This window comes from Mastigoproctus giganteus, chromosome 2 (assembly GCF_048544385.1).
Source record: "Mastigoproctus giganteus isolate SK-2022 chromosome 2, ASM4854438v1, whole genome shotgun sequence".
In the NCBI taxonomy this organism is placed as follows: domain Eukaryota; kingdom Metazoa; phylum Arthropoda; class Arachnida; order Uropygi; family Thelyphonidae; genus Mastigoproctus; species Mastigoproctus giganteus.
Window position 1 is genome coordinate 51,159,994 of NC_143576.1, and position 19,513 is coordinate 51,179,506.

The 19,513-nt window shown below is 40.2% G+C and overlaps 1 protein-coding gene across 1 annotated transcript in view; it reads left to right on the plus strand.

Annotated features, from left to right (window-relative positions):
• Positions 1–19,513, plus strand: part of mute (gon-4 like protein muscle wasted) — a 1,102,179-nt gene that overhangs the window by 853,858 nt on the left and 228,808 nt on the right. The window contains exon 22 of the mRNA XM_090389940.1: positions 11,162–11,360. Coding sequence (XP_090246066.1) covers positions 11,162–11,360 — 199 coding nt within the window. The remainder of the gene's footprint in view (positions 1–11,161; positions 11,361–19,513) is intronic.

Sequence of the window (19,513 nt, forward strand, 5' to 3'; positions counted from 1 at the left end):
AATATCATTCATAAATACAGAAAACAACAATGGACCCAACACCGAACCCTGAGAGACTCCACTAATAACATTAGTCCATGATGAGCAGTGTCCATTGATTACCACTCTCTGTCTTCTCCCCCTCAACCACCCCTTTATCCATAGCAGCAATTTGCTTCCAGTGAAACACTGTTCCAATTTGTGCAGCAGTCTTCCATGCGCAACAGTATCAAAAGCCTTTCTAAGATCCAAGTATATAATATCAAAGTTATTCCCTGCATCCAGTTCTTTTGTGACTGCATCATAGTATCCAATCTAATTGGTCAGGCAAGACTTCCCCTTAACAAAACCATGCTGTGTCCGAGCTGTAACTGAAGTCTTCTCTAGATGATCCTGCAGTGTTTCTTTAACCAGTGCCTCCATTAATTTTCCTGGAACAGAAGTTAAGCTCACAGGTCTATAATTACTTGTGTCAGCCTTTGATCCTCCTTTGTGAATTGGGGTCACATTTGCACATCTCCAGTCTGTGGGTACCTCTCCTGAGTCCAAGGAAGTTCTCATAATTATGGCTAAGGGTTTGCTTACTTCCATTGCTGCCTTCTTTAATATAACTGGATAGATCCCATCCACCCCAGCTGCCTTTCGTGTGTTTATCTTCAACAATTTCTCCTCCACTTTACTCTCAGTTATTACAAGATTCTCTAGCTTACTGCCAGGGGTGAATACACCTCTGGCATTCCCCTCGCTGAATAACTTCTCATGTGTGAATGATGATGCAAAATATTCATTTAGTTTGTTAGCTACCTGAGCAGGATCATCAACAGTTGATCCATTGATATCATGTGGACCAATCTGATTCATCCCCTTCTTTCTAGAGTTTACATAAGTAAAGATCTCTTTTTTTTCTTTGTTTTTTTGCTTTGCATCCCTTGCCAAAGATTTCTTGTAATCTGCCTTCGCCTGCCTAACCTCCTTTGTAACTTGGTTAAAGATCAACTTGTATCTATCATAGGCTTCTGTGTCGTGTGTTAATTTGTTTGTATCCTATGCATTTGCCCCTCGACGTGGGCACCTGTACGTGGTGAGGGGACCTCCCAGTGACGCTGCTGGACTCCCAGACTAGCATCACTGGGATCCAACGCCCACAGCCCAGGTTCCGGGCTTACATCAATGGAATCCGGTGTGTTTGCCGTGCACTGCGACCCGTGGAAATTCGGAAAGGGGGATCCTGGTGGTTGAGGGGCCCAGCTTCACTACACCACTTTGGCCCCTGCTTCGACAAGACGGGTGGTCCTGGAAGGCCCGGCTAGGATCAATCGGCTAGTAGGCTCGCCTGCGAAGGTCAACCGTGTCAATGCCACGCCCCTACCCTCATGGTCCGAGGGACAGGATTCAGGCTGGCGGCGGTGCAGGTATAGTGTCTGGGTAGCCCTGGCGTCCCACTCCCGAGCGCATTTATTGCATGCCGGGTAGTGGGCATCCCTTTGGGCTCCGTGGTGGGTGAGGAGCCCAGGCACTGAACAAATAAAAAATCTCTATGAATCCTGATAAACTTACTCCTTCAGGCCCCAACCCGGTCCCTATCTGAAAATTTAGACAGTGAAGCAGATAGCATTATTGCTAAAAAGAGGCAGCGAACCGAATTACCATCAGGGCCAGTCCCAAGGTTCTTAATCATGCATTCTACCGATGAGACACCGATTGGTAAAATGTTGCCCTTTTTTATTCAAAAAGGGTTAGGTGGGTTAGCAGGTTCTCCCAAATCAGTTAAGAGGCTCCGTTCTGGAGACCTTTTAATTGAAACTAAAAATGACAGGCAATCTGAACATCTCCTCCGAACAACATCAATTGGAGGAATCCCTATAACAGTGACACCACACAGAACACTCAGTTCATCGAGAGGTGTCATTTCAGAGTGGGACCTTCTCGACGTAACCGAGGAGGAAATCTGCTCCGAATTAAAACCACAGGGAGTTATTGCCGTCAAGAGAATCACTGCGCGAAGGGATGGAAAAATTGTTAAAACCAGGAGTGTTATCCTGACTTTTAACTCTCCTAAACCTCCTGATGAGATTAAAGCTGGATACATCAACTGTTCAGTGCGCCCATACGTTCCGAACCCTTTACGGTGTTTTAAATGCCAGAAGTATGGACATTCTCAAATGGCCTGCCGTGGAGTCCTAGCATGCGCTCGATGCGGTGCAAAGGACCACGAAACAACAGCATGTTCAGCCGTAAAACCCACCTGTATTAACTGTGAAGGCGAACACCCAGCCTATTCACGAGCATGCCAGAGGTGGAAAGAAGAAAAAGAAATTCAACGGCTGAAGGCAGAGCTAAATATATCAAACCAGCAGGCAAGGAAATCGGTCAAACCCCTGAATATTAACAAACCTACCTACGCCCAGAAGGTAGCAGGGAGATGTTCCGTCGGAACTCAGACGGACATGACCATTCCTCCAAAGGAGTCTTTCACTCCCATCGCGTGTTATCTCTTAAGTTCACAAAAACCTGCACAGAAGGACCAATCAGCTGCCACTCCTATATCGGTGCCTCCTAATGCTCCACAAGCAACAAAGATAATTATGAAAGATAAGAATAAAAAAGGGGAAGTCCCCCCCCCCTAGTATCCAAGAAAAGATGGATGTCGAGCAGAAGGAGGTACCCGAAGATTCAGTCTTGGAACTCTTTGCGGAGGAAGAAATGGACACGGGACAGCGTCCATTCTTCCCCAAAAACGATAAATCCAAGACTGATAAAAGTAAGCCCTCAGCACCTCGGAAGCCGCCTGATGGACCCACCAAGCCAAAATAATGGCTAAATTCCTACAGTGGAATTGTCGTGAATTCCGGCGAAATATTGATGATATCAAGGCCCTCCTGCAAAAGCACGAGCCAGTTTGCTTTTGCTTGCAGGAGACATACCTAAAGGTAAATGACCATCCCACGATGCATAACACCACAATTTTTCGTAAGGATAGAATTGCGGATGGCTCTGTACATGGGGGAGTGGCTATCCTTGTGGGTATTTTAGCTTTAAATCAGCTCACACACCAACCATAAGAATAAGTATTTACTGTAACTAAAATATTTACATATTAAAAAAAAATAAAATAAAATAACTATTTACAAAAACTGCTATTATATTAAATTAAATTATATACATGTAAAAACATTAAAACTGTAATAAAATCCTTAAGATAAAATACACTAAAATAAACCGGATTAAAAGCGATAAAAACAATAAAAGTCTCTGGAACTTTCAGAAGCATCGGCTTCCTTCCTCAGCAGTAACAAAACTTCCTGCAGCACGTCCATATATAACAGGCTCACGGTACCTATACACGTGGTGCAGTCGGCGCATGGTCTGAACTGGAAGCGGAAATAGCTCGGGAACGTGTTAAGCAGAACCGTTCATCCATACTTAGGATGATAGTTTCAAACAGAGGATGCATACGCATACCTCTGTCCCTATTCATAATATTGTGGTCGGATGAACAGATTCGTAGGCTCTCGAGCCATTTACGGTTCCAGAACCCATGCGCTCGATCCACGATAACCGCATCCTCTGGGGAAATTTGATGCTGCTTCTCCCAAAAATGTTCAGCCACAGCAGACTTATTGAAATCAGCGATTTTTATAGCATTTGCATGCTCCCCCAGACGATCCTTGAGCCGTCGTTTTGTCTCGCCCACATAACATTCCCCACCATCCGGGCATTTTATCCTGTATACTACTCCACTACTCAGGTCCTTTGCTATTGAGTCTTTTACCTGAGACAACACTGTGTGCAACCTCCGCCCGGGAAGCTGCACACAGCGTGTTTTATTACCCCGCAAAACTCTAGCGAGATGCTCAGTAATGCCCGGATAGTAAGGAATGTATGCAGTAGCCACAGGAACAAACGGTTCCTGATGGTTAGACTCTATTCCTTTACTAAATCTGTCTATGATCCTCTGGGGGTATCCGCATTTTCTAAGCAGACCTTAGAAAATGCGGATATCCCCAGAGGATCATTGTTGAAGGCCTGCGTATTTGTAGCTTTCCCTTGAGGAAAATTGATTTTGTTTTCTCACCAGAAATTGAGAGGTTGTGGAGTGCTGCCCAGTTTTGGAGCTTTTCCAGAGCTGTATTTGCTTTTGCTTCCAGTGCCGCTCTTGTGTCAGCTTGAACCACCAAGACAAGATCATCAGCGAAGGCTAAGGGTCTGGCCCCACCCAGGTCAAACCTCAGGAACTTGTCCAGAACAATGGACCAGAGGAATGGCCCAAGGACAGAGCCCTGGGGCAACTCCGGTGAACGCATCTTGTGATAGTCTGGTATTTGTTTACAACTTGTAATTTTCTATTGCTGAGATAGGATTTTACCCTATTGTATACGTTTTTGGATGTGTTTGCCTGCCGAAGCCTCCGAAGGGCACTGGGCCACCACAGTCGATCGAAGGCACCAGCAAAGTCCACCATGATGGCTAGGGTATACTTTGAAGTTGTATGTGTGGCCTGGGTAATCAAGTTGTGTATAGCGTCTTCAGTGCTGGAGCCTGTCTTGAATCCAAACTGACATGGTGAAGTGAGTTGCTTATCGGTACAGCAGGTGGAGAGGCGATACAGCAGAAGTCGTTCTAGAAGCGTGGCCAAAACGGAGAGCAGAGCAATTGGTCGGTAGGAAGTTGGGGCGGTTTATCTGGATTTTTCAGGATCAGCTTGAGAGTAGCAGTCTTCCAGGTTACAGGGAAAGTTCCTTCACCAAAGCACCTGTTGAGGAGGCTCAAGAGTGTGGTGGGGTAGCCTTCAGCGAATTTCTTGACTACGTCGACTTCGAGTAAGTCAGCACCTGGTGTTTTGCCATCTTTCATTTTAGCCAGAACCATATTCATCTCTAACATAGTGAAGGGTGTTTCTGTAGCCTCTGGCTGATAAGCTTGATTACTGTCGATGAACTGCTGTTGCTCTAGTGACATCGCTGAAACTTCAGTAGGGTAAATGGAATCAAGAATATTGTTTATTGAGTCAGACCAGTTAAAGATTGAAGAGCCATCCGATTTGAGATTTATACTAAGAACCTCACCTCTAGGCAGCCTATTGGTGACGATGCGGAACACGATGCCCCATGGGTCTTCATTGCCAATAGTGGAGACCAGGGTGTGCCATGACTCCTTCTTACACTTAAGAATTTCCTTGGTGTACATGTTTCTAACCACCCGATATGCCTCCCTGGCAGCTTAAAGCTCATGTGGGGGAAGATGGGCACGTGCATGTTGGTAAGTTTTCCTGGCTTGTTGTGCCCTTTTTCTTAAGTCCCGAAGGTCTGCATTCCACCAGGGGACAGCATAGCGGTATGGCCTCCTACGCGGAATGGACAGATCACAGGCACTTTTGATGATGGCAGTAATAATGCGTACACAGTGATCCGGCGAGAGTGAAGCTGGTAGAGGAACATCATCGGGTAGCCTTCTGGAGTAATGAATGCCGGGCAGCTAAAAAAAGAACAAAATAAAGCTTAGAATTCCTTTCATCGCAGTCCAACTACAGAAAATCTTATCCAGTATAAATGCGCCAGAGCAAGAGCAAGGTATGTTAACCGCTGTAATAAAAAGGCAACTTGGATCTGCTTTACTTTAACCATCAACCAAGACACCCCTACAAATAAAATTTGGAAAAAAATCAGAAAAATGAGTGGTAAACACCAGATGATTCCCGTTCCTATCATCGAATGGAGGAGACAGAATATTTCTGACCCTGCTCAAATTGTCAATATCTTAGGGGAAACCTTTGCCAAAGCATCAGCAACAGAAAGTTACATCGATTTAAACAAGATTTAAAACAAATACAGAAAAACAAAAATTAAACTTTTTGTCTAAAGCGGTTGAACAATACAAACTATTGTTTGCTCTCCACCAACTGCATAGAGCTCTACAACATGTAGATGCAGTGCTGGAGGACCAGATAATATTCATTACTCGATGATACAGGAACTAAGTACTGAATCATTGCTGTCACTTGTTGATCTGTTCAATAGACTTTACCTAGAAGATACATTCCCTAAACAATGGCACACTGCTACAGTCCTTGCCTTCCTTAAACCAGGAAAAGATCCGACAAACCCTATTAGCTTGACCCATTGCCTTGACCAGTTACCTCTGCAAAATTCTTGAAATGATGATAAACTATTGACTGATATGGTACCTAGAAAACTTTAATCTCCTACATTCTGCCCAATATGATATCCGAAAAAACAGATCAACACAGTTATAATAGTAAGACTTGAGAACTCCATTCGAAATGCATTCCTTAGATTGGAACATCATGTCATGGTGTGTTTTGATATAAGTAAAGCTTACAATTCCACGTGTAAGTGTGGAATACTCCACGAATTATACAACCATGGACTTCAAGGTAATCTCCCAATTTTTATTCAGAACTTCCTGTACAAACGACACATTTCAGGTTCGTTTTAAAACTTCATTATCCCAGGTGTTCTTACAAGAAGAAGAAGTCTCCCAAGGCTCGGTACTCAGTGCTACACTTTTCATAATTGCAATAAACATCATTGCCGATCAGATTCCAAATTGATACAGCACTGTTTGTAGATGACCTTAGCATTTTGTCTCATGCGAAAAACATGAATACTGTTGAGAGACAATTACAAGTGGCAATAAATAAGGTCAGTTCATGGACACAAACTAATGGATTTAAACTCTGTCCGCATAAAACGTTGTGCATCCATTTTTGCCGCCAAAGTAAACTTCACCCACATCTGGAACTACAACTGAATAGCCAACCAATAGCAGTTCATCCCAGCATACGGTTCTTAGGAATCACATTAGATCATAAATTTGCCTTTTTAGAGCATATTAAAAAACTAAGAACAGCCTGTGAACAAAAGCTAAATATCATCCGGGTTCTCTCAGCAACTAAGTGGGAAGCTGATCGAGCTACCATGTTGCGATTATACAGAACCTTAATAAGATCATAGCTTGACTATGGAGCACCAGTGTATAGCTCAGCAATTGCCATAGGAGCATATTGCACATCTCCAATACATAGCCTGTATCCTGAAGTGCATAAACCCCCCCTCTCTCAATCAGAAGACAAACAACGCCATACATATAAAATTAGATTACTTGGTACATTTCTCTTGGATTACTGCTACCCATATGGAGTACATTGCATTTGTCAATGTTAAACTCAGTTGCCACTTCTCAGCCCATCTGCCTAACTTTTCTAGATCCTGTTGCAGTAGCATACTTGTCTTTACTGTCATTAACAACCCTGCCAACCTTTGTATAATCTGCAAACTTGGACATTAAGCCTGATATACCTTCTTCGATATCATTGATAAATACAAAAAACAACAATGGGCCCAGCACTGAACCCTGGGGGACTCCTCTAATAACATTACTCCACGTAACTCCTCTAATAACATTACTCCACGTAGAGCAGTGTCCATTTATTACCACTGTCTGCCATCTCCCACTCAACCATCCCTTTATCCATTGCTGTAACTTGCCCTTAATGCCATACAGCTCCAATTTGTACAGCAGTCTTCCATGCGCAACGGTATCAAAAGCTTTCCTGAAATCCAAGTATATGATATTAAAATTATTTTTTGCATCCAGTTCCTTCATGAGAACATCATAGTATCCAATCAAATTGGTCAGACAAGACTTCCCCTTAACAAACCCACGCTGTGTCTGAGCTATTACTGCTGTCTTGTCGAGGTGATCCTGTATCACCTCTTTAACCAGTGACTCCTTTATTTTCCCCGGAAAAGAAGTTAAATTAACAGGTCTATAATTATTTGTGTCACCCTATAACCCCCTTTGTGAATTTCGGATAGATTTGCACATCACCAGTCCTTGGGGACCTCCCCTGTCTCTAAGGATGCTCTCATAATTATGGCTAAGGGTTTGCTTATTTCCGTTGCTCCTCCTTCATTATAAATGGATTGATTCCATCTTCCCCATGTGCCTTTTTTATGTTCAACTTCAATTTCTCCTCCACTTTGCCTTCAGTTATTAAAAAATCACGTATCTCCCTGTTAGAGTTTGATAAACTTCTGGCATACCCCACTTGATTAACTCCTCGTGTGAATGTAGATGAAAAATACTCATTCAGTTTATCAGCTTCTTGAGCAAGATTATCAATTGTCGAACCATCTATGTTAAATGGATCAATCTGATTCATCCCCTTCCTTCTAGTTTACTTAAGAAAAGAAGTGTTTGCTGTTTTTCTTTGCACCCTTTGCCAAAGATTTCTCATAATCTGCCTAACATGTCTTGAATACATACTAATTTATATCTGCCATAATCTTCTGTGTTGCCTGATTATTTATATCCATCCCATGCATTTTTCTTCTCTGCCTCGAGCCTCATTAATTCATCCAACATTCATTTAGGACTGAACCTTGAACAGTATTTCTTAGTAAGTATAAAAAGCCTAGTAGGCTCCAAGATTAAGTCCTTGGAGGCTTCCCATTTAGAATTCATCATCAGTTGATCTCACTATATAGAATTTAAAAACTGTCGGAGACCACTGTAGTCACATTTGCGAAAACAAAAACTTTTCCCTTTACCCTTGATGGTAGTACATCTTTAAGTAAATCCCACATCAGTACACTGTGATCACTGTCACCTAGTGGTTCCTTTATCTGCAGATTATTAATGCATGAATAATCACGGCTGATAATCAGATCAGCCGACCGGGCTAGCCAGGTGGGTAAAGTGCCTGCCTGGCAACCCAATGGTCGCGGGTTCGAATCCCGCCTCGGGCATGGATCAAAGTACTGCAAAAACCTTGGGAGGTGCACTATGGCCACAGAAGCCGATGCTCCAACAACTACCAAACCAAAAAAAAAAAAAAAAAAAGATAATCAGATCAGTGGTATTACTCTCTCTGGTTGCCCCTTGAACGTGTTGCTTTAAAAAAAAAATAATCCTCCAATAAATCCACAAAATTCTTACTTTCATGCAAGTGACCAATCCACAAGTTCCATTTCAATATCTGGAAAGTTAAAGTCCCCCATTACAAGACATTCTGATTTACTGGCTCATTCTATTTCTCTGCACAATCGTTCATTGTACTCATCAGGGTCTTTAGGCCTATAACACACTCCTACATTTATTTTCCCTTTCCCAGTGTTTATGTCACACCAAACAGACTCAACATTGCACTGTCCGCCCATGCCAACTAGGTGCACTTCCTTAGATTTTGTGTTTCTTAGCTAACAGCATAACCCCTCCTCCCTTCCTACCCTGTCTGTCCTTTCTGTACACATTGTACTCCCCAATTTGCAATTGTGCACTGCATATATCTGTGTAACATCATGTCTTTGATGTCTTGATCAGCAAAAAGTCATCCATTTTATTTACTATACTTCTAGTATTATTTTACATGCACTTGTTCTTACTCTTAGTTACCCTAACACAGCTCATATTTACTTGTTCCATGATGACTCCCAGCAGCCTTTGAAGTCCCCAGCAACTTGCTCTCTAAATTCCTGCTTATTACAATAGAAGCAGTGCAGGAAACACTTTCTCCTCTGCTTGCGTCTACCGTTAATCTTTTAGAGCAGCAGTGCAAGAATCACTTCCGCCTCTGCCTGCGGCTACCTTTTAGTCTGAATTTCCCCAATCGAGCAGTTTTCTGACCCACCTAACATTGCCTCGATAGCATCGGCAAATATTCTTGCACCCTTTCTATTTAAGTGTATCCCATCAGTAGAAGCAATCTCTCCTGTTAGCAAGCACAGACCACGCTGAAAAAATTCTACCCCGTGAGCCTTGCACAATCTCACCAGGGCCGAATTGATTGATACCAACGTGTACAATAATATCAACTTTTGTGCCCTTAACAGATAATATCTGCCCTACAACGTCATCAACCTTTGCCCCTAGCAGAGCATACCTTGGTCCTGTTCCACCTATCCTTTTTGCATAATATATTCCCCATTTCCCTGCCAATAACTTGGTCCTGTGGGACCAGTGCATTCTGCCTTGGAGATTGCCACTGTGTTGCCTGATGCATAGGAATGAGCTCTGGCATTGAGTTGGGCAACTGAGAACTTGATGGGCCTCTCATATTAATTTCTTCAAGGGCATTTACCCTACACCTCAAACTCTCATAGATGCCCATCAGAAAGCTGAGATGATGTCTAATTTCTTCACAGTCTCTGCACCTAGGACACACAAAGGCAACCTCCTTGGCTTGATCATGTCCTGTTCTAGAGAGGTCTTCAAACATTTCACATTTCATGCATTGTTTTAGACTGTGATGCATTGGCTAGCCACCCCCTTTGGTTCTCCTGCGAGCCACAGCACTCTGGCTATTCTGTGAACACTGCTTTGCTGCTCTAGTCTGGGTTATGATTCCATTAAGTATAATTTAATTAATAATGAATTTTAATAAGATTAATAAATTTTACTGATTAATTGATAATATTATACTAATCTAACAGATTTCTAACATAGTGCTACATTTTTCGCTATCTAGTAACCTTACGCTATTCCGTATCGCACAGCAGTGGCAGCGAGTTACGAACTTAAAATATACACACACACACTATGTATTAACTTTAAAAATTGCTATATAAATTCAAAAATAAATCACGGAGCTTGACTAGAACTATAAAGCTGCTTATAGAAAATAATTTAGTATAACAATTAAGTCAATAAAATGAATAAATATAAATGAAAACTTAGCGTTCGGCAGATCTGCAAAAATCTTGGTCTATGTGGTAATTAAAATTTAATCATTCCATGCATCAGAAAATATTCTTGCACCTTTATAAAGAAGATTGATTAAATACAAATAATGCACAAACAGAATAAAATGAGTCTGGTGTTTCTTACATATAAACATTATTCATAATTATCGTAAAAATTTTTATTAATCTAGAATTATAGATAATAGTAACAATTATATCCAAAGTAAGGTAAACCAACAACTGATTATTCAGATTAGTTAGAATGTAGGATAAACAAACAATTAATGTGATAAATATTTATCTATTAAAGCTGTAGATAACTGAATGGACTATAGGAAGACGTAACTCTTTAAAATCTATCTTTTATTCAATTAGGGAACTATTTAATCTGAAAGTAAAAGTTCAAAAAATTTTTGATAGCTTTACATGCTTTATTTTTGATAGCTTTACATGCATTTATGTCTAAAAATATCTCCTAGCTTAATGACAGAATTTGAAGAGGTCACAATTCCAGATACAGATGCTGAAATTACTAGTGAAGATAGTGTTGAAGAAATTGTAGTTCCAGAAACAGATGACAGTTATGGTGGTAAACAGTGCCCATGTATTTGCCACACAAATACAACTGATCTTCGCATGCAGAACAAAAATAGACATTGCATTCAATGTGGGACAAAGGTAAAATGAATCAAAAGTAACTGTACTTTGTATTTGTTTTATACATTGTGTCATTCCTATTAATGTATTATTCCTTATAAATTGTAAAAAAGATTTTACATATTTACCATGTTAATGATTAAGATAAAATAATAAAACCCTCATACTAAATAAAAATATATTAAGAATTTAACTAAGAAATGCCACAGCTGATAACTTACTAATTAGATGCTCATTTTGAGACAAAGCTCATTTTCACCATGAGCCCTAATGAGTGTTGAAAACCTACAAATGAAAGAAATCTATTAAAAACTTTCCAGTTTTTAATAGATCTTCTTGATAATCCCTCAAATGGGAATAAAAAAATTTATAATCTGTTTCCATGTGGTATGACAATTTTTATTATTATTACTATTATGTTATTATTTCTTCTTGATGGAAGCGCTCCAGGATTTCCACCCCGTGACGGATACTAGTACCAAGTGTACAGGGTGTTTGTTATATCTGCCTGTTATTACTGTTGGTTGAGAAATTCTCTGACTGACCTACAGGTGTTTAGAACTGGGACTTCGTAGTGTTCTGAGGTTGACCTATTGCTGCTAGGCTTTTCTGTAGGATTTTTGTCACCAAACTCATGGTTGACATGGTGATTGGGATGGTTGCTATCTCTTCCCTATGTCGGATTTCTTTGATCTTCTAATCTTTTCCTTGTGGGGTTTTCTGGTAGCTTCTAGTGTTGGGTAGCACTATGTCGATCAGATATATGTTGTTTTACGCTTTGTTGATGAGGATTATGTTCAGTTCGTTGTGCAGAATTGTCCTGTGTGTCATCTGTCACTTTGGATTCCTGGCAACATATTTTCTCTACTTTCTGGTGTTGATTATCTGGTCTTGGATGGCAAGCATGAATCCATCAGTCATGGGGAAGAGCATCCTGGCTCATGAGCTATAGATGGATTGGAAGCCATTATAGCTATGGGTGGTTAATGTAGTGTCTGCCATGGAGTGTCTTGTAAGTTAGGGTCTAGTTTAGGGCTAAAGCCTCTGGTTACATAGAGAATTAACTGAAATGGTGCAATCATCATTTCTGTACGTAGCCTACTACTTAAGTAGTTATAAATTGGCATCATTAAGTATATCTCATATTGTGAATACATATAGGTAATTTAAAATTTTTTTTCTCTATTTTTTACTTTATTTTACAGACCTTAGAATGTCAACGACACTTATAAAAAAAACCATGTGTGTACCCTGTATGCACGAAAGATGTTTCATTTTATGTGAAAACATCTATGGCGGCACTAGAGTAAAACCGTTTAAATTTTTGAATGGTTTGATCGAAACTTACATACTTATGCTACTTAGGAAGTTGATGTTGATCAAAATCTTGCATAATATTACTACCCACTGTCTTGCATAATATTCTGCTTTTATTTTTGCACAATATTATTGCGAAATCTTATCGCAATTGTAAAAGCATTTAAATTTTTGAAAATTAATGCAATTGCATCATTAAGTATATCTCATATTGTGAATACCTTCACGAATTGTCATGATATTGCACTACCTCGAATCAACAACACTTCACCATAGGAGAAGACTATTGTTACTTATTCTCAGAGGATAAATTACTCCACACCATCAGGCATCTCTCATTTCGTGGATTTATACTTCACAACTGGGTTGTCATTATTTCAACACAAGGTGCCCACCAACTGATGAGGAGCCAATAAGCTCCAAGATGGGGCCATATGGGTGATGGCATCCGCTGAGAATAAGTAATAATAGTCTTCTCCTAGGGTGAACTGTTACTTATTTGATGTAGTGCAATATCATGGCAACTTGAAGGCTATTGATGGCATTCGAGGTGAGCGGACATGCTTCGTCAGGGCTCCTCAGTTAAGCGGATTGGATTACAGTGATTATTGCTTTTAAATATTTGATTTATTTAGTATATTGTTGGATAATACTTAATGATGCCAATTTATAACTATTTAAGTAGTTGGCTATGTACTGAAATGATGCAATTACACTAACTTGTACATTAGTTACTTACATAACCTGAGGCGTTAGCTCTAAATTATATCTAAAACTACTTAGAAGGTTAATGATGATGAAAATCTTGAGAAGCAGATTTTTATTAAAGTATGCATTTTATTCTTGCATAATATTACTACCTGCTCGAGCAAGCTCACTGCTGATGGGATTTTTCCTCTTGCCCAGATTAATCACATAAAGGGACATAAATTCAAATTGAGGAAAGACAATTGTAGAATAGATGTGCGGAAATATGCCTTTAGCCAGTGAGTGATTGATTTCTGGAACAAACTTCCATCTATAGTTGTAGCAGTGGACAGCTTAAATAAATTCAAGGCTGAACTAGACAAACATTTGGAGTGAATGGATGGGTGAAATGGGAAATTTTTTAGGTTTTTTTGGCGGATGCTAAGTGAGCAGCTGATTGCCTTATCTTGTTATGATTATATAGAGATTTAATGAGATTGAAGTTTGACTGTGGACGGAGCACTAGTGTATAAGCTCACTAAGACCTAGTGTCCTTCACTGGCTTAAGTCGGAGGAGCATATCTCACGTCTCCAATCAATACATAGGCTATAGGCCAAACAGCATGGACCCCCCCTCTCTCTCTCTCTCTCTCTCTCTCTCTCTCTCTCTCTCTCTCTCTCTCTCTCTCTCTCAGAAGACAACAACTTATATTACGCTATACATATAAAATTAGATCCCTGCCCAAACTAGCAGATACTTTTCACTATTCACAGAATATCAGGTGCCTCCGTAGCCAGGTGGGTAAAAGCAGCAGTGCGTAACACATGCTTCTTGATTAGACCGAGGTTTGAGCCCGTGACCACCAAATACGGAGGGTGCAGAAAGGTCAGGGAATGACCACCGCATATCCCCGGAGCAATATGGCCTTAGTTGGTAATGCTCCTTAAAAAAAAAAAAAAAAAACAAACAAACAATATCGTGCCAAAACCACCCTTCTGCTAACCAACCTTTAGTTATGTGAATAAAACACCTTTTAAAAGAACTTAATCTGACTGTTAATAGGCTATAGGCTTTTGGCAGGAGAACCAAAACAATAAATTCTACCAAACTAAAAATAATCACAAGCAGTGGCCATCAAGCCAAAGAGGGAATAGGAAGGAAGAAGTTGTACTTTCTAGATTGCAGATTGGACATATGGACCTAACTCATAGTTACCTACTCTCACTGGAGGATACTCCACTATGCAGCAACTGACAATTTCAACTCACAGTAAAACACCTTATCCTTGAATGCCCATTATACTTGAAAGAACGACAAATAGCTTTCTCTTCACATCTACATTCTTCTAATCAACTGACTTTACAGCAAATTCTCAGAGACTGACCAGATATAAACGATCTCTTTACCTTCCTGAGAACGATAAACAAATATCATCTGATTTGAATGCACATGTTTAGTATATCAAGCCTGTACCAACTAATATTGTAATAGGTGCATGGCCTTAATAGCACAATAAATCAACAAACAACAACAAACCTTAAATGCTGATCTCCATCTCTAGATCTTCAGTGGAGGCAAAGAAACCTTAGTTAATTTCAGTACTCCTAAAACTCAGCCTTGTTATATCTCAGCAAAAGGATTCTTCTGCTCCTATACTCATCTTGTATGACACTCAGATTTATAGACACGATTAAATTTTTTTTCAATTAGGGATTACCCTGACTTCTAAGCATATCAATCACAAATATTGTTTCTCTATATCTAAAAATTGTGTTTTCTCTGTCGCTGTCAGTGTTATTTTTGTTCGAAACACCTACTCACCCTGTATAAATCTCAAATTCACCCTATCATGAAATATTGTTCCCATAACTGGTACTTCCATAGTCTGTGCCAGACATCTAGACTCCCCTCAAAAGACGGCACTCAGGTTAATTAATGACTTTGATTTACAAAATCTCTCCACTCCTTGTCTCGTAGACTTTGTGTATCTGCTCATTGGCTTTTCTATGGGCACTGTTCCTCTGAATTGGCTTCTATGATTGCACCCCCCCTTCCAAACCAATTAGAACATGTGCTGCAACTAGTCAGCTTCCTTTTACCATGTTGCTTCAATTCACAGAACCAACTTCTTGAAAATTACAATCTTCAAATATTTATTGAAGTCTAATGTCAACAAGTACCTTCTTTCCTCTTCTCAACCCACAAACAGTACTAAGTGTTATAGGTTTCTAATACCTTTCATGTTTGGGGTTTTTATTTAAAAAAAAAAAAAAAAAAGTTATTGTGATCAAGTGATTTTGTCTGTGAATTTTTGCTCTTTCTGGAAACCCTGAATCATTTCTATATTTAAAGCATTACTAAAAGTGGAATATATAATCCAAAAGAAAGTACTTTAATAGATCTGGAAGGAAAGTAACATTCATTTTCCTATTATTATTAAGAAAAATGCTTGGGATGCATATAAATTATCAGGTGACACAGAAGCCTATGGCAGATATAATAGTCTGTAATCAAGTCACAAAGGAGGTTAGGCAGGCGAAGGCAGATTATGAAAAATCTTTAGAAAAGGATTGCTAAGAAAAACAGCAAGGATTTCTTTATTTATATAAACTCTAAAAGGAAGAGGATTAATCTGATTGGTCCACTTGATATCGATGGTTCGACTGTTGATGATCCTGCACAGATAGCAAACAAACTGAATGAGCATTTCGCATCTACATTCACACACATGAGTTATTTAGGATTGAAACTGATAGAAGGTTATCAAATTGTAGCAGGGTGCTTAATGATTTTGTAATAACTGAGAGCAAAGTGGAGGAGAAATTGTTGAAGTTAAACATAAAAAAAGGCACCTGGGGTGGATGGGATCTATCCAATTATATTAAAGGAGGTGGCAAAGCAAGCCGACTGGGCTAGTCAGGTGGGGTGCCTGCCTGGCAACCCAAAGGTTGTGGGTTCGAAACCCACCTCGGGCTTGGATCAGAGTAGAAAATGCGAAAACCTTGGGAGGTGCAATATGATCACAGAAGCCGATGCACCAACAACTAACAAAAAAAAAAGTGGCAAAGCAACTAAGCAGGGGAGGTCACCACAGACTGGAGATGTACAAAGTTATCCCCAATTCACAAAGGGGGGGGGTGTTGAAGGGTGATACGAGTAATTACAGACCAGTTAGTTTAACTTCTGTTCCAGGTAAAATAATAGAGTCACTGATTAAAGATGCATTGCAGGTCATCTAGACAAGACTGCAGCAATAATTCAGACACAACATGGGTTTGTTAAGGAAAAGTCTTGTCTGACAAATTGGATTGGATATTATGATTTCGTTACAAAGGAACTGGATGCAAAAAATAATTTTGATATCATATACTTGGATTTCAGAAAAGCTTTTGACACTGTTGCGCATGGAAGACTACTGTACAAATTGGAGCAGAATGGTATTAAGGGTAAGTTGCTACAATGGATAAAAGGATGGTTGAGTGGGAGAAGACAAAGAGTGGTAATCAATGGGCGCTGCTCTTCGTGTACAAATGTTATTAGTGGAGTCGCACAGGGTTTGGTGTTGGGTCCACTCTTGTTTTGTATATTTATCAATGATATTGATGAAGGTATATCAGGCTTAGTGTAGACGTTTGCAGATGATACAAAGGTTTGCAGGGTTTCAATGACAGTAATGGCAGTGTGCTACTGCAACAGGATCTAGAAAATTTGGGCAGATAGGCTGAGATGTGGCAACTGAATTTTAACCTTGACAAATGCAAATTACTGCATATGGGTAGAAGTAATCCCCGAGAAATGTATCAACTGTGTGGTACTACACTTAAGGTGGTAGAAAATGAAAAGACCCGGGTGTAATTGTGCAGTCAGATATGAAGTTTTATGAGCAATGCAGACAGGCTGCCAGGGCAGGTCATGGGGTTTTGTCAATGATATACAGGAATTTTGCTAGCAGGGAAAAGGATGTGATTGTCTCTCTGTATAAGGCAATGGTCAGGCTACGCCTTGAGTACTGCATACAGGTCTGGAGGCCTCATTTTAGGAAGGATGTAGATTTGCTTCAACGTGTACAGAGGTGGACAGCAGGATTGTGGGAAAGAAGGGCTCCTCTTACCAAGAGATATAAGAATGCAATACACAGCCACTTCATTGGAGAGCTGCTTCTACAGGGATGGGATACACTTAAATAGAAAGGGTGCAAAAATATTTGCTGATGCTATCGAGGAAGTGTTAAGTGGGTCGGAAAACTGATGGCTTGGGGGGATTACACAGACTAAAAGGTTAACAGTGGCCACAGGCAGAGGCAAATGTGATTCATGCACTGCTTCTATTAGAATGGGCAGCAGACTGGAAAGCAAGGTAATGGAGATTTCCAGGACTGCTGGGAGTCATACTGGAACAAGTAAATACATGGGCTGTGTTAGGGTGGCTAGGAACATGTGCATGTATACTTGCATGTACACCAATGCTAGGAGTATAGTTAATAAATTTGATGAGCTTGAAGTGCTAGTCAAGACATCAAAGGAAGATATTGTTGGGATATCAGAGACGTGGTGTCACACAGATATAGGCAGTGCAGAGTTGGAATTTTGGGAGTACAATGTGTATAGCGAGGATAGGAAGGGAGGAGGGGTTATGTTGTTAGTTATGAAACACATAAAAATCTAAGGAAGTGCATCCAATTGATGGTGGTGGACAATGCAGAGTTGAGTCTGTTTGGTGTGAAATAAGCACTGGGAAAGGAAAAATGAGAGTAGGTGTGTTATAGGCTTAATGAGTATAATGAGCAGTTGTGCAGAGAAATGGAGTGGGCAGGTAAATCAGAATGTCTGGAACTTGTGAGTTGATCACTCGCACACTAGCAAGACTTTTGTGGATTTATTGGATGATTGTTTTCTACAGCAACATGTCTGAGAGGCAGCCAGAGGGAGTAATACGCTTGATCTGATTATCAGTAGTGGTTCTTCATGCATTAAGAATCTGCAGATAAAGGAACCACTGGGCGACATGATCACAATATTGATGTGGGAATTATTTAAAGATGTAACTACCAGCAAGGCTAAAGGAAAGGGCTATTGCTTTCGTAAAGGTGACTACAGAGTTCCCAGACAGTTTCTAAATTCTGTACAGTGGGATCAACTGATGATGTTACCAACAATGAATTCTAAATGGGAAGCCTTCAGGGACTTAATTTTGGAGGCTACTAGACTTTTTATTCCAACTAAGAAATACTGTTCAAGGTTTAGGCCTAAGTGGATGTCAGATGAATTAATGAGGCTTGTGACAGAGAAGAATAATGTATGGGATGCATATAAAGGCAACACAGAAGCCTATGGCAGGTATAAACTAGTCTGTAATCAAGTCACAAAGGAGGTTAGGCAGGTGAAGGCAGATTATGAGAAATCTTTGGCAAAGCATGCAAAGAAAAACAGCAAGGAATTCTTTACTTGTGTAAACTCTAAAAGGAAAGGGATGAATCAGATTGGGCCACTTAACATAGATGGGTTGACTATTGATGATCATGCTCAGGTAGCTGATAAACTGAATGAGTATTTTGCATCTACATTCACACATGAGGAGTTATTCAATCAGGGGAGTGCCAAATGTTTATCAAAGGCTAACAGGGAGCTAAGTGATTTTGTAATAACTGAGAGCAAAGTGGAGGAGAAATTGTTGAAGTTAAACATAAGGAAGGCACCTGGGGTGGATGGGATCTATGCAGTTATATTAAAGGAGGCAGCAAAGGAAGTAAGCAAACCCTTAGCATAATTATGAGAGCTTCCTTGGACTCAGGGGAGGTCCCCTGGACTGGAGGTGTGCAAATATATCACCAATTCACAAAGTGCATTCAAAAGGTGACACAAGTAACTATAGACCTGTTGGTTTAACTTGAGTTCCAGGAAAATAATGGAATCACTGGTTAAAGAAGCATTGCCGGATCATCTAGACAAGCCTGCAGTAATAGTTAAGACACAGCATGGGTTTGTTAAAGAGAAGTCTTGTCTGACCAATTTGATTCAATACTATGATGTGGTCACAAAAGAACTGAATGCCAAAAATAATTTTGATATCATATACTTGGATTTCAGCTAAGCTTTTGATACTGATGCACATGGAAGACTGCTGTACAGATTGGAGAGGTATGGCGTTAAGGGAAAGTTGCTGCAATGGA